General features: G+C 39.0%; 1 protein-coding gene across 5 annotated transcripts in view; it reads left to right on the forward strand.

Annotated features, from left to right (window-relative positions):
* ecscr (endothelial cell surface expressed chemotaxis and apoptosis regulator) overlaps positions 1 to 14,259 on the forward strand; it is a 38,629-nt gene extending 24,370 nt beyond the window's left edge. For 2 of the 5 annotated variants that reach the window (XM_043703696.1, XM_043703700.1), the window contains 8 exons: positions 38 to 142; positions 3,443 to 3,541; positions 6,755 to 6,829; positions 10,669 to 10,770; positions 11,267 to 11,303; positions 11,429 to 11,496; positions 11,584 to 11,678; positions 13,157 to 14,259. In XM_043703696.1, coding sequence (XP_043559631.1) covers positions 38 to 142; positions 3,443 to 3,541; positions 6,755 to 6,829; positions 10,669 to 10,770; positions 11,267 to 11,303; positions 11,429 to 11,496; positions 11,584 to 11,678; positions 13,157 to 13,174 — 599 coding nt within the window. In that variant the 3' untranslated portion in view covers positions 13,175 to 14,259. The remainder of the gene's footprint in view (positions 1 to 37; positions 143 to 3,442; positions 3,542 to 6,754; positions 6,830 to 10,668; positions 10,771 to 11,266; positions 11,304 to 11,428; positions 11,497 to 11,583; positions 11,679 to 13,156) is intronic. The other 3 variants (XM_043703698.1, XM_043703701.1, XM_043703697.1) reach the window with 2 other exon arrangements.
* The last annotated feature ends 337 nt before the right edge of the window (positions 14,260 to 14,596 follow it).

Here is a 14,596-nt window from a genome sequence, read left to right on the forward strand (position 1 = left end):
ATTTGTATCATAATCAGCAATACTTCTCATTTTATAGTGTCAAGTATTCCTTCAGTGACAGACACTTTCACCATTGTACCATCTACAGGAAGCAAAAACACAACATTTGAAACAGTAACCTCTCAGAAGAATGAAACAACAGGTAAAACCTGTCACTCCATTAAAATGTTGGTACTTCAATGTGGTGTAAACAATCCATCTATACTGGTCATTTTAGGCTTGACAGGGTTTGACATAGATTAAAGATTTCTCCATGTGACTGTTCTTAACAGTGACACAAGAGGACAGTTGATGCTTCAAGAGGTGAGCTGTTGCACCTTCTTATGGAATGTCTAAAGTCACAATATGCCTCAGGCAGGATTTTTTCAGTCTTAGGGAATGCACTATAGAACAGATATTTGCGATCAACAGTTTGCAGATGATCGTGGTGTTTTGCACTCTGCACCAGACTTGAAAGTCACTCTCACTCTCTCCAATTCTGCACACAAAACCCAGCCTGACCCTGAATGTTGCTAAAACAAAACTCATATATCAACCCACACATAGTCAGCCTAATATTTTACCTCTCACATATGTTGAAGGAGAAACTCTGGAATATGTTAAGCATTTCCCAGACCTCAGTTGCCACTTTTCTGAAAAGTGAGAAGATCCAACACTTGAATTAGTTGCCCCAGTTTAGCTTTCTTCAAACTACTACAATAAAAAAAACAACAAAGTCTTAGTATAGAAAGCAGTTGTCATCTCCTTACTACTATGGTGGCCAATTTAGACTGTGCATCAGTGATGTGTAAGAGAACCACAGAAGGTTCATTAGCAAAGCTCTTCCATATCCTCCAGATTTATTGTAAGGAACATCAAACACACATTTGGGTGCCCTCTTTGAAGCCAGCTCCACGAGCAGTGAGGTGAAACTCTTGCAACTTCAGAAAACTGGACACTATGTCTGAATGGTCAAAATTTCATCAGATCCTGTTTTCTCAACTCTCAAATGGTCAATATTCCAGGGGAGGGCAAAGAAAACTTTTCCAAGGTACTCAAACTCTCCTTGAAACAGGGTAGTATTGATAATAATTATTGGAAGGAATTTTTACCTATTGGTCAGAATGACAACAACATGCCCATCAAGCTGCATCACACTTTAAGGCACACTGTCTTAATAGTAAGACCAGGAGGAAAGAAGAATAAGCAAATTCTGTACTCTGGATTCCACTATCTCATGGGGCATCCTGATTTTTGTGCCCAAAGATATACAGTTCGAGAACTGGCTTATTCATTCCAAGTTCATAGCGCCAACATTATGCAACTCGTTGCAAGCTCCCTACAGCAGATCTAACTCAAACATCTCTTATAACTATACAAACATCAATGATCGATGATTGAAATTTACACCTCTGAGGGGACATCATTACTGAATTAAGGGACAGGTGTCACTAACAAAACAATCAACATAATTTGTATATGTATTTGTGCATATTTTTATTAAGTAACTATCTCATCAAATAAACATTGTTATAAATTAGGACAGAAAATTCATAAAATGGTCCCAGTTCTTGATATAGTGAGAAAACATGAAGAGATGGGTTTGAAAGGTAGTATCTGGTTAATGAACAGGAAAGGGTTAATGGGGTTTTGCTGCATGCGGCAGAAATTATTGCTGAAAATGTGCTAACAACATTGGTACAAATTAGAATTCAATACTTGATTCACAATAAATTGATATTAAATTTCTCAATTACAAAATTAGTCTCAACTTTTCTCTCCATCCTACATCTTCAACTTCTTCCAGTGATACATGCTAGTTCACAACATAAGTTCACCTGAATCTGAGCTTCTTAATCCTCCACTGTAAGGGATCTTCCCAGTACTTCACCCATAGAAGTTTGCTTTGCGCAAGACATGAAAAGAAATAATGGCACTACTCAAAATGAAACATCTAATAATGAAATAGAGTGGGGCATTGATGCCCCTGAAAGGGAGCAAGCCTGTTAGCCAGAAGGAACATGGAAAATAGTAAAAGAAGGTTGGAGGTATGGGAAGAAAAATGGCAGATCAAGTTTAATCTGGGCTAATGAGGTGATGCGTTTTAGTGTTCAAGTACAAGTGGGAATTATATAATCAATAGCAGAATCCTTAGGTGTATTGATATGCAGAGGGATCTGTGTGTGCAGGTCTACAGAATGACTGAAGGTGCAGCACAGGTGGATAAGATAGTAAAAAAGGCCTATGGCATGCTTGCCTTTATTGGAAGGGGCATTGAATATAAGGATAGGCAAGTTATGCTGCTGCTTTACAGAACTTTAGTTAGATGACGCTTGGAATATTGTATACAGTTCTAGTCACCACATTACCAGAAGGATGTGGATGCTTTGGATAGGATACAGAAAAGGTTTACAAGGATGTTGTCTGCTATCAGGAATTTTAGTTATGAAGAAAGGTTGGCTAGACTGGGTTTGTTTTCACTGGAACACAGGAGGTTGATGGGTGACCTGACAAAAGTTTATAAGATTATGAATGGCATAGACAGAGGGGAAAGTATGAGATTTTTTCCCAGAGTGGAGGGGTCAATTACTAGGGAACACAGGTTCAAGGCGGAGGGGGGAATGTTTAAAAGAGATGTGTGAGGCAAGTTTTACACATAAAGGGTGGTGAGTGGGAACATGCTGCCAGAGAAGGTGGTGGAAGCAGACACAATAGCAGCATTCAGGAAGCACCTGGATAAATACATGAATAGGAAGGGAACAGAGAGATACAGATCCTGTAAGTGAAGACAGTTTTATTATGGAAGGGCAAAATGTGTCAGCGCAGGCTTGAAGAGCCAAAAAGCCTGCTCCTGTATTGTACTTTGTTGCGCTTTGTTCTTAAAGCGAAAGACGCTCAGCAGTTTTCTACAATACGATGGTTGTGTTCTTGTGCAACCCTGCGTAAAAGAAAAATCGCGCTTTAGAAAGAGCACTTAGAGTGTAGGTGATGTAATCGTGTTACAGCCAAAACACATTTTAAAAGTTTATGCTTTAGAAACAGTGTCCTCAATTCGCCAATCGTGTTGCAGCAAATTTGTGTTGACGAAACATACATTAGAACAGAATGTAATCAAATTGGGATTTGGGGGCTAAGGGTGGAATTTATTACGGTGAAAAAAATAAATGGAGACTATTAAAGAGGACAGAGTTGGTAAAATTAGATGACAAAGGGAGAAGATACAGACAAAATCTAGCACTGGCGCTTTTTGTGGAAAGAAGGAGGAGCTGGAAAGTTAAAGAAGAAGGTGTTATCTGTTCTGGAGCTCCAATTTAGAACATCGCCTAAAAGATTCAATTAATAGAATTCAGGGGATTTGTGGTAATATGGATCCTTGTTCAAGTCCTTTGTCGCCATTCTTATTTGTTAATATTTACAATTATTAATTACATCGCACCTGTATTTTCTTGATTTTCCCTTATAGTTAACACAACCACTGCTACTCAGTCAACATTTATCTCTGTGGCAACTACTAGACTGGCTACATTCTCTATGATGTCAATCAGCAAGGCTGAATTAACAGGTAAAGACTGTCACTGGTTTTATTCTCGTATTAAATTAACTCTATATTTGGCAAGTGGCCAATTAAAGTAATATGTAACCCAGTAAAGCCAGACTAATGGTCTGGGGATCAGGATTCAAATTCCACCATGGCAGATGGTGAAATATGTTTAGAAATGACCATGGAAATGATGAAACCTTTTATCCTTACTGAAAAATCTCAACTACACTGACTCAACTTAAGTGTGGGTTGCAGCAACATCCTTTCAGTCTCAGGAACTAAGTTTAACAAACACTTTATGAAAATATATTTTTCCAACATGTCTATTTATTTAATAAACATCTACCATAGTTCTGTGAATAAAGATAATAAATGATCTGCCTAATGTCTTGTCAGCCAAAGCCTATACCTAAAATGGCTACAATAAGCATTGTCAAGGGTAAGGAGTTATTGTATAAGGAATATCATTGTTCCAGTTCTAAAATGCCTAACATAAACCAGAGTGACGCAATGATGCTGATATTTAATAGGAGGAGGGGAACACATGGGCAACCTCATCAAGCAGGGCACATCAATTTCTGTGAACCTTAAAGGCACAGCCGAAATAGTACTCTTTCCTTTTGCTTTCTATCATTCACCTTTCAAGTTACCATTGCCAGGAAGGTCTTTGTCAATTTAGGAAGTTGCAGATTGGTGCTTTGTGAACCAGGAGAGAGGCTGTTATGGGAGGGGAGATGTCAATGTTCAGGGACCAATGGTCAGAAGAGGAGGCCATCTTAGCAAGGGGAAGGTTGCTTGCTAAATGAGTCTGAGGGCAGGCAATGAGGGATCAGATTTCCCTCAGTCGATTTGAGAAAGACGTGATCATGATCAGCAAAGGGAACGTGGAGGGCTTTCATGAGAAGTCCAAGTTCTACTGCTCCTCCTGGCCTAGCAGAACTTCTGTAAATAGCACATATCTGTGTGGAATAACTGATTCTATCTTGTTTTTATTTCTCGGGTTACCAACCCTGGCAAAATACCAATGAGGTTTAAACTGGGCTGGCAATTGCAATGTAAAAGTTTAATTTAAGTAAATAAATTAAATGCCCCACCTTTCCATCGTAGGGGGCTCTAATGACATGAAACAGGTCATTTTAAAAAGGAAGGCACAGTGGCTAGCACTGCTGCCTCACTGTGCCAGGGACCGGGGTTCAATTCCCACCTCAGGCAACTGCCTGTGTGAAGTTTGCATGGTCTGCATGGGTATGCTCCATTTTCCTCTCCACAATCCAGCAATGTGCTGGTCAGGTAAATTGGCCATTCTAAGTTGCTTATAGTGTTAGTTGCATGGGTCTGGGTGAGTTACCCTTTGGAAGATCAGTATGGACTTGGTGGGCCAAAGGGCCTGCCTCCATACTGTAGGGAATCTAATCTAGACAGCTGGCATATATGTGGATGATTAGTGTCTCATAGTTTTATCTTTAATTCCCCTACCTTGACCTTGTCCAAATATTAACATAAAAGCTCAAACGTCTGGTAAGATCAGATGTATAGATTTGACAAATAGAGGACAAGGAGATCATCTCAGTTTACTAAACAAAATTAAAGAACAGGTCTCCTGAAAGGAAAAACGGTCTTGAGGTTTACATACTAAAGCACCTCCAGGTCACCTCACTTTTATCTCTGGAAACGTAAACGTGACTTCTCTCCTCCCAGCCTGGGCCAACAACTTTCCTATTGAATTTCCTCATCAACTTATTAAATTGCAGTCAGAATATCAAATTGGTTATGGTTCCTGTGCTTCAGAAAATTCTCATCCTAATGCTAATTATATTGTGTCACAAAGGCACAGCTCTCAGAATTGATGGTAAACCTATGTATTGTATTGAGGGAACTGGTATCAGATTTATAGTGCCTGGCTGAATACTTTGTTGATAATGCAGTTGATTGGACACAACACTGGTAATGCAATCTCCCTCACTTTCTGTGTTTACTCATTCACACAACGCTCAAAAGGCATTATTAATATATCTTAAGGAATCAGAGGTGGGTAGATTTACATGCAGAGAAACCTATACAGATTCCATTGTGAAAAAAATCTGCCTCAGAATCCAATCAGTTGTTGTCAATGCAATTTGCAAGTGTGACTATTTTTTAAAAAGTTAATTTATTGTAAGCATCGTTGGCTGGGCCAGCATTTATTGTCCATTGCTAGTTGCCCTTGAGAATGTTATGGTGAGGCACCTCCTTGAACTACTACATACATAATACTGATAGGGAAGGAGTGTAGGATTTTGACACAGCAATAGTGAAGGAATAGCAATATAGCTCAAGGTCAGTATGGTCTGCTGCTGGCACTGTGCATCAGTGACAGAATGAATGCTGAAGACGTTAACTGAGGTGCAAATCAAGCAGACAGCTTTGTCTTGGATGGTGTGAAACTTCATCAGTGCAGTTGCATCCAAGCATTTGGAGTGTATTCAATCACACTCTTGACTTATACCTTGTAGATGGTAGATAGCCTTGCAGGAGTTAGGAGTTTAATTGTGACATAATTTCCAGACTCTGATTTGCTTTTGTAATCACATAATCATATGGCTCGTCCATTTCAGCTTATAGTAATTAGCAATGGTAACCCCAGCATGCTAATAATGGAGGATTATCGGGGCAACCCCCACTGTATATATTGTCCCACCACCTCTCGTGGGTCTGTCCTGTCAGTGAAAAATAATCCACCTAGGGATGAGATGGTGATGGTGCTGTCTGAAACATTGTCTGCAAGGTATGATTCCATGAGAAGATTGTGTCAGGCTGTTGCTTGATTATTCTGTAGGATACCTCTCCTAATTTTGGAACAAGTCCCTTGACATTAATAAGGGAAACTTTTCAGTGTTGATAGGTATATGTGTGTTGTAGTTATTTCTGGTCTGTTGGTCAATGCCAGACAGTGTCCAGTTTCATTCTTTTTATCAGTATTTCTAGTGTTTAAATATAGTCAAGTGGATTTAATACAGTATTTTGAGTAACAGGTTTTCATACTTAACTGTGACAGTGAAATCCTCATTTCTATTAAAATAGTTTACAAATGTTTCTAAGCATCATAATTCAATGCAATTGTATGTTTGTAGTAACATCCCAAAATTTGATAAACTTAGCTCAAATCAAAGTATCTTAGTCCTATGGTTTTTATTTTAATTGCACATTCAATAATCAATATGTTACTGATTTTTTTGTACTGATTCCTTTTGATAGATCCTGCGTCTTCATTACAGCCAACTTTAACTACTTCTGCAAATGGATCCAGTCCTTTGTCTGTACTAGCCTTTGGTAATTTTATGCTGTTGAATACACAGTTCGTTTGGTCAACCTAACACTGTCTTTTATGTTTGTGCTCAATTCTCATGGGTGGCCGTCAAAGGTAGGGTAAAAGCAAAAACATGGAGGTGGGCAAAATGGAAATGGAGACTTACAAAGAATACCAATGGTTCCCAATTTTGATCATACCTTTTTTTTATGCATTAGAGATCTTGGGGTAAATCTTGCTGGGCTCAATTCCTGACACAAAGGAGCAAATTATCAGTACTGAAGTAATTAGCCCAAGTCAGGAATCTCCTGACTCGCTGAAGCTGTTTCAGTAAATAATGTGCCACTATGTGCAATCTTTGGTTAGGGAGAGCAGGGTTGATGAACTGGATGTATCAGCCCAGGAAGCAGTCCCAAAAGCAGATAACTGTGAAGTTGAACTGGTTAGAATGCCAACCTCCATTCTCTGGGACTTCACTCCAGTTTTTTTTAAGTAAACTATTAGGCCCTCTAGTGTTGGGCCTTGAAGGCCCTTGAAGGGCCTATTAGGCCCTTGAAGAAGCTTTCTTCCTCCCTCTACAAGGACCATGGCAACACGACGGTTGGAGGAAGAGCGCCTCATCTTCTGCCTGGGAACCCTCCAACCACAAGGGATGAACTCAGATTTCTCCAGTTTCCTCATTTCCCCTCCCCCCACCTTGTCTCAGTCAAATCCCTCAAACTCAGCACCGCCTTCCTAACCTGCAATCTTCTTCTTGACCTCTCCGCCCCCACCCCACTCCGGCCTATCACCCTCACCTTGACCTCCCTCCACCTATCGCAATTCCAATGCCCCTCCCCCAAGTCCCTCCTCCCTACCTTTTATCTTAGCCTGCTGGACACACTTTCCTCATTCCTGAAGAAGGGCTTATGCCTGAAACATCGATTCTCCTGTTCCTTGGATGCTGCCTGACCTGCTGCGTTTTTCCAGCAACACATTTTCAGCTATTAGGCCCTCTAGTCTAGTCTCCACTTAAAAAACCACCAACATTCTATTCAGGCCAGTTCAAGGACAGTTAATGCTTGAACTGCCTTTTCAGCAAGCAAATCAGATGTGAAATCAGATGTGAAATTCCTGCTGAGATAATTGTAGCTTTTGAAACCCAGCCAAGTATCACTCATGACATAATAATCGCCCTTAGGTAAATGTCAACAAAGAAATCTATTGAGGTAAAGTGAGGACTGCAGATGCCGGAGATTAGAGTCCAGAGTGTGGTGCTAGAAAAGCACAGCAGGTGAGACAGTATCCAAGGAGCAGGAGAGTCAACATTTCAGGGCAATGAAGGACTTTTGCCTGAAATATCGAATCTCCTGCTCCTTGGATGCTGCCAGAGCGGTGGTGTTTTCCAGCACCACACTCTCGAAAGAAATCTGTTGAATCAACATGACCAGATGCTATTTTTTTCTTACCTACACCTAGCAGTTCCACATAAGATTTACTTCTTATGTCTCAGTGATAGCTGCAGTTTTGTTTAATATTTAAAGGGTGGGCCTTTTAAAATCTAAATAGATCTTATCTATCCTTCAGGTATGTTTATGTCTACTCCATGAATTTGTGACTCCCACATTGTGGATTAAAGCCCTTGCAACAGTAAAATGGGGTCTTTTTGAATTCAGCACTAAGTACAAACGGCCCTACAGAATTCAGGTTTCTTTTCTGTGTGAATCTATGGTTCTGTGGGTGGCATGGTGGCATAGTGGTTAGCACTGCTGCCTCACAGCGCCAAAGACCTGGGTTCAATTCCCACCTCTGTGTGGAGTTTGCACATTCTCCCCGTCTGCATGGGTTTCCTCCAGGCGCTCTGGTTTCCTCCCACAGTCCAAAGATGTGCTGGTCAGGTGAATTGGCCATGCTAAATTGCCCATAGTGTTAGGTGAAGTGGTAAAAGTAGAGGAATGGGTCTGGATGGGTTGCTCTTCAGAGGGTCGGTGTGGACTTGTTGGGCTGAAGGGCCTGTTTCCACACTGTAACTAATCTAATCTAATCATGCCTTTTCCCTACTGTCAAAAATTTTATCTGTCAAAATAGAGATGGAATCTTTGCAACTGAATCTGGCTACTATTTTTAAAAGGAGAAAGTGAGGTCTGCAGATGCTCTAGATCAGAGATGGAAATGTGTTGCTGGAAAAGCGCAGCAGGTCAGGCAGCATCTAGGGAACAGGAGAATCGACGTTTCGGGCATTAGCCCTTCTTCAGGAATGAGGAAAGTTGGTCCAGCAGGCTAAGATAAAAGATAGGGAGGAGGGACTTGGGGGAGGGGCGTCGGAAATGTGATAGGTGGAAAGAGGACAAGGTGAGGATCCGAGTTCATCCCTTGTGGTTGGAGGGTTCCTAGCCAGAAGATGAGGCGTTCTTCCTCCAACCTACTATTTTTAAAAGTCTGCCTGTCCTGATTCTCGCTGGATGAAACACTGTCTCCAGAGATGTGTACATAAAAGTCCAGATTTTTCAAACAAACATTTAAATGTACTGAAAATCTAATATGAAGGACGTTGTTGCAGATTAATTACTGAAACACAGAAGTCTCATTGTGAAAAAGGAAGTCATTCAGCCCATTGTGTATGCATCAGTTCTCTGAGCATTTTGCCTTAGCACCAATCTCTAGCTTTTCCCATATCCTTGCACAATGCTTCTATTTAAATAATCATATAATGCCCTCTTAATGCCTCAATTGAATCTGCTTCCCCAGACGTCCATGCAATGAATTCTATCCTAACTTCTTGTAGTCTGAAAAAGTTCTTTTTCACTTCTTATTTCTTTTTTCTGCAAAATGTTTTAAAACTGTCCCCTCCCTTCTCCTTTTGAGGGGTCCTTTTACAAGTTGGAATAGTTTATCTCTATCTGCTCTGTCCAGACCCCACATAATTTTGAAAACTTCCAATAAATCTCCCCTCAGTCTTCTTCTATCCAAAATATATAATCCCAACTTTTCCAATCTTTCCTCATAACTGAAATTTCACATCCGTGGAACCATTTTTTCTAAACTTCATATGCACTCTGTAATGCGTTTGTATGTTTACTAACATGTGGCACCCACAACAGTACATAATACATAGCACACAGCTGAGGTCTAACTTGTGTCCTATATAGGTTCAGCATAAAAATCCTTGCTCTCATACTCTATGGCCCTATTAATGAATCCTAGAATACTATAAATGTTATTAACAGCTCTCTCAACCGGTCCCACCACTTCAAATGATTTATGCATGTACACATCTAAGTATTTCTGCTCCTCCACAATCTTTAGAATAGTACCCTTTCTCATAATTGTATCTCCAAATGCACTGTACCAAAGTGCATCACTTTACTCTTCCCTGCATTGAACTTCATCTGCAACCCATTCTCTCACCACACCAACTTGTTAATTTACTTTCCATATTCTACATTCTCCTCCTCAAAGTTTACAACTCTCCCATGTTTTGTATCACCTGCAAACTTTGAAATTGTTCCTGTTATTGAAATTGTCCAGATATAGATCATCTATACAATGGGAAAAGCAAGGGTCCCAAAACTGACCCCAGGAGAACTCAACTCCTAATCCTTCTCCAGCCAGAAGAAAAAATGCCCATTAACCATTCATTGTGTTTTATCTGTCAGTCCATTGTGTAACCATGTACTACTACCTCTTTTATTTCATTGTCTATAACTTTCCTCAAAAGTCAGTTGTGTGTTAAACATCTTTAGGAACTCCATTAATTTAATGCTTATTCTAACCTTACCTACTTGCCTACTAAATTAGCCTTATCTTCTTTGTTGTCATTTTAAAATTCATCCTTGTGAGATGTAACATTTTCACCTTATGGATGTTTTGGATGTGCTTTCAGCGGTGATCATCCTGATCCTGATCCTTGTAATAGTTGTGGTGATCCTCGTCAGTGTCATCAGCCTGCGGTTTAAATGCTGTGATGTTCAGGATGCATCAATAGGTATCCAACCCATTTACAACACTTTTTAGCCAAAAGTTACTGCAAGTTAACAAACATAGCGATAAAACTCTTTTTAAAACTTAAATGTGTCATGAAAAAAATATGACTGTATCTTCTAGCATTTCCATTTCAAAACATGTTTCATAGAGTAATGTACTATTTATATAATGATTAGAAACAATCAGTTACTACACTTACTACATCTTTCAAAAAAACATATGAGCAGATACTGAAAAAGGACAAAAAGAAACTATTCAGCAAAGTATTTTGCTCATATGTGAACAAGAAAGATTTGGAGGGAGATGGACCAAGTTGAGGGAGATGGACCAGGTGGAGGGAGATGGACCAAGCAGACAGGTGGGGCTAGTTTAGTTTGGGATTATGTTCAGTGTGGATTGGTTGGATTGAAGGGTCTGTTTCTGTGCTGTATGACTCCATGACTCTATATCTTGCTAGTGACTCTTTAATAGATTCACCTTTTTAAAAAATTCTTTAGATTCAAGGAAGGCGAGAAATGCTGCACCATCAGAAAGGTAAGTAAGTTACATTTAGACAATTCAATTCAATTATATTTCACAATTCCTTAAAAATTGAGAAGTAATAATTGATACAGATAATATTGGTTTTTCAAAATCTATATAACTGCATTTTCCCTCAGCTCTCAGGCTAATGGAGAAAAAGAGAGCATTACTCTGGTTTCTATGCGAACTCTAAGTACTGAAACTGGTGCGTAATTACAGAATACATCATTCAGAACATTTTGTTCCTATTGTAATTGGATTCTGCAGTGATTATGTTTATGCTGTACTTCAGCAGGACCAGAACCATTAATGCAGAGGTCTCTTCAGAATGATGCCATTGAAGCTGGTGAGACTGATAAAAACTTCCAACAAATAAATAATACAAAGGTGTGTGTTTTTTTAACAGCAAAATGCATTGTGGATAAGGTGCATATTAAAAGACTCCCTTGCATATTATTCAACTTGTTTTACCTTCTCTACATGTGAAGAAAAATCTATATTGTTTTCTATTCATCTTCTCATCTCACATGATTGTTCTTCTACTGTAATAAGAATAGCATATTCTTGCAATTTAGTGCTAATCTATCTCATTTTAAAAAAGGCTGTAAAAGAAATCACTTCACTTTCCTTAGAGAACTCTTCTCCATTTACCTAGATTTGGGTCAATATGAGAGAGGTATTAAATCTAATGATATAAAATATTAAGGAAGTAAATTATTCCTTAGGTGTTATTTGGCCTTTTCATTTTGAAGAAAAATGATAATAAATTGTTCCTTACAGAATTAACAGAGGACCCATCAAACTGGCAACCAAGTATAATTTTCATGGCTGGGAGAGGGGAAGAAGTGAGGAAAACAGATGAGGGAAAGGAGCAAGAACAAGAGAGGGATGGCAAAAAATGAGAGGAGGAGCAACGAGAAAAAGGAAAACTTGAATGGATAGTAGGGAGAAATGCAGGAGGAGATAAATGGAAGAGGAAAGCAGGGAGAAATGAAGACAATAGAGGAGAGGGAAAGAAGGGAAGTGAAAGATAAATACAAGTAGGAGGAGGGGATTGAAAGAGACAGAGAAGAGCAGGACAAAGCAAAGAAGGAGGAAAGATGGGACAAGGGTTAAAAGTAAGAATAGTGAATGAAAATAGAGAAGATAGAGGTGCATGGAGAAAATAGATAGGAAGGAAAGGAATTAAAAAGCATTTGTGGATCAAAGGTTATTGCCAACAATCTTTTGTTTTACTGGTATTGGCTTAATTGATTTATAGTTGTGGAGGAATGACTACTATTGAGATTGAAAAAATGGCTTTTCTTTTTAACATGAGGGTAATCAGTTATAAGTTGCATTAGTTCATTAGACAACTATTGGGCAACTGAGGAGACTTGTGGATGTACATCTGCACTCCATGAGATCCTAAGATGTTCTGGTTTATCCCTATCTAATCTCAACAGATTATGCAGAAATTAATGCAGTCTCTAACATTAAAACTTTGAGAACCATGACTCTAAACATCAGGAAAGTGAGTGACTGAAGTGTGAGAGTGGGTAAGGAATGTGAACTTAACAGTTGTCTCATTAGTCTCAGTCACATAATGTTATATTCATGGGTCCTTACAAGTGCAACAGCTTTGCAATCCTGTGATCACTCAGCATTTTAAATACATAACTGATACTATCTTTTAAAAATAATCTATTTTATCATAATTAGGAGACATGCCACTGGAAATGTTTTGAGATCCAAAACGGTACATATCCTGAGTGATGTTTTCTGCTTCTCATTATTGATCTATCCATAATCACAGTGGCTATGTCACTATAATAAACTGTTTCCTGTTGCTGTTATTTATTAACCCTTCTGGAACTTTATTTCAGTTGGTATCAAGAAATTGACAGAGGCCAATGCTGCAGATAGGTATAAACTCCGGAGAAGCATGGAGCGAATCTTACAATGCAACATTGTCAACTCAATCTGTTCGTCTTCCCTATTAGTACATGGTTCTCCCTTTTACTTTAAATAAAGCAATATCTGAAACATTTTTACATGCTATTATGGACTAATAAGTGAACTATATTCCAGAGTGCTTCACCACTTGGGGAGCTAAAGTAACATTTATATAAGCTGTAACTTTGTAAATTATTGTTTTGTTACTTATCATTTCTGTCAATAGATGTGTAAAGAATAATGAAGACTAAACAAGATGAAACACTGAGAATTTTAAGTGTATGATATTTGAATTTGTTTGATTATTATACATGTTACAGAGGCATGTCCTCCATTCAAAACTTTGATTTGTTCTGAGAAGATTAGATTCAGAGAGGGAAATAGAGCTTAACTTTGCTTCTAAACTTCTGTTTACCCAATTTTCAAATCCGTATACACAAAAATGCCAGTCCTGTTGTTGAAAAAACAATTATCTACAACTTCCAATACGACAAATACATGTCGGTAAATACATGAAGTGGAATACATAGATGTTTAATTAATACATTTGGACATATTTAGTTCCTTCATGACTCTATCTCCCCATTGCATCATTTCCAGTTCCTTTAGTAAGTATAAAGTTATTTTCTGGCAAAAATGCATAAAAGTAAATGGGATGAATGTACCTGCAGTAGAACCTGGATTTTTGACAGGACTCTTATAGACCAGATTTTGTCCTACACAGGTTCAAAAGTACGTGCAAGGTCTTGTGGATGAGCTTGAACATCATTGCTTGTGAAACGTCTCAACCCAAACCTTACAAATAAATAATGCATGAATGAGGGGCCAGTCTGGGGATTCTCAGATAGGATTGGCTCAGGCCTATCAAAAGTTTTTTTTTTGTAAAATGGGGGGTGGTAAGCCAGTAAGATGAGATATATTAACTCCAGAAAGATGGCAATGGATGTCATCAAGAGGAATTTAGGTTAGAGATAAGACCATAAGACATAGGAGCGGAAGTAAGGCCATTCGGCCCATCGAGTCCACTCCGCCATTCAATCATGGCTGATGGGCATTTCAACTCCACTTACCCGCATTCTCCCCATAGCCCTTAATTCCTTGTGACATCAAGAATTTATCAATTTTTGCCTTGAAGACATTTAGCGTCCCAGCCTCCACTGCACTCTGTGGCAATGAATTCCACAGGCCCACCACTCTCTGGCTGAAGAAATGTCTCCGCATTTCTGTTCTGAATTTACCCCCTCTAATTCTAAGGCTGTGTCCACGGGTCCTAGTCTCCTCACCTAACGGAAACAATTTCCTAGTGTCCACCCTCTCCAAGCCATGATACATAATGAATCCTTTAAAATAAATATTAGTACATTTCAATT

This window comes from Chiloscyllium plagiosum, chromosome 14, assembly GCF_004010195.1.
Source record: "Chiloscyllium plagiosum isolate BGI_BamShark_2017 chromosome 14, ASM401019v2, whole genome shotgun sequence".
Classification (NCBI taxonomy): domain Eukaryota; kingdom Metazoa; phylum Chordata; class Chondrichthyes; order Orectolobiformes; family Hemiscylliidae; genus Chiloscyllium; species Chiloscyllium plagiosum.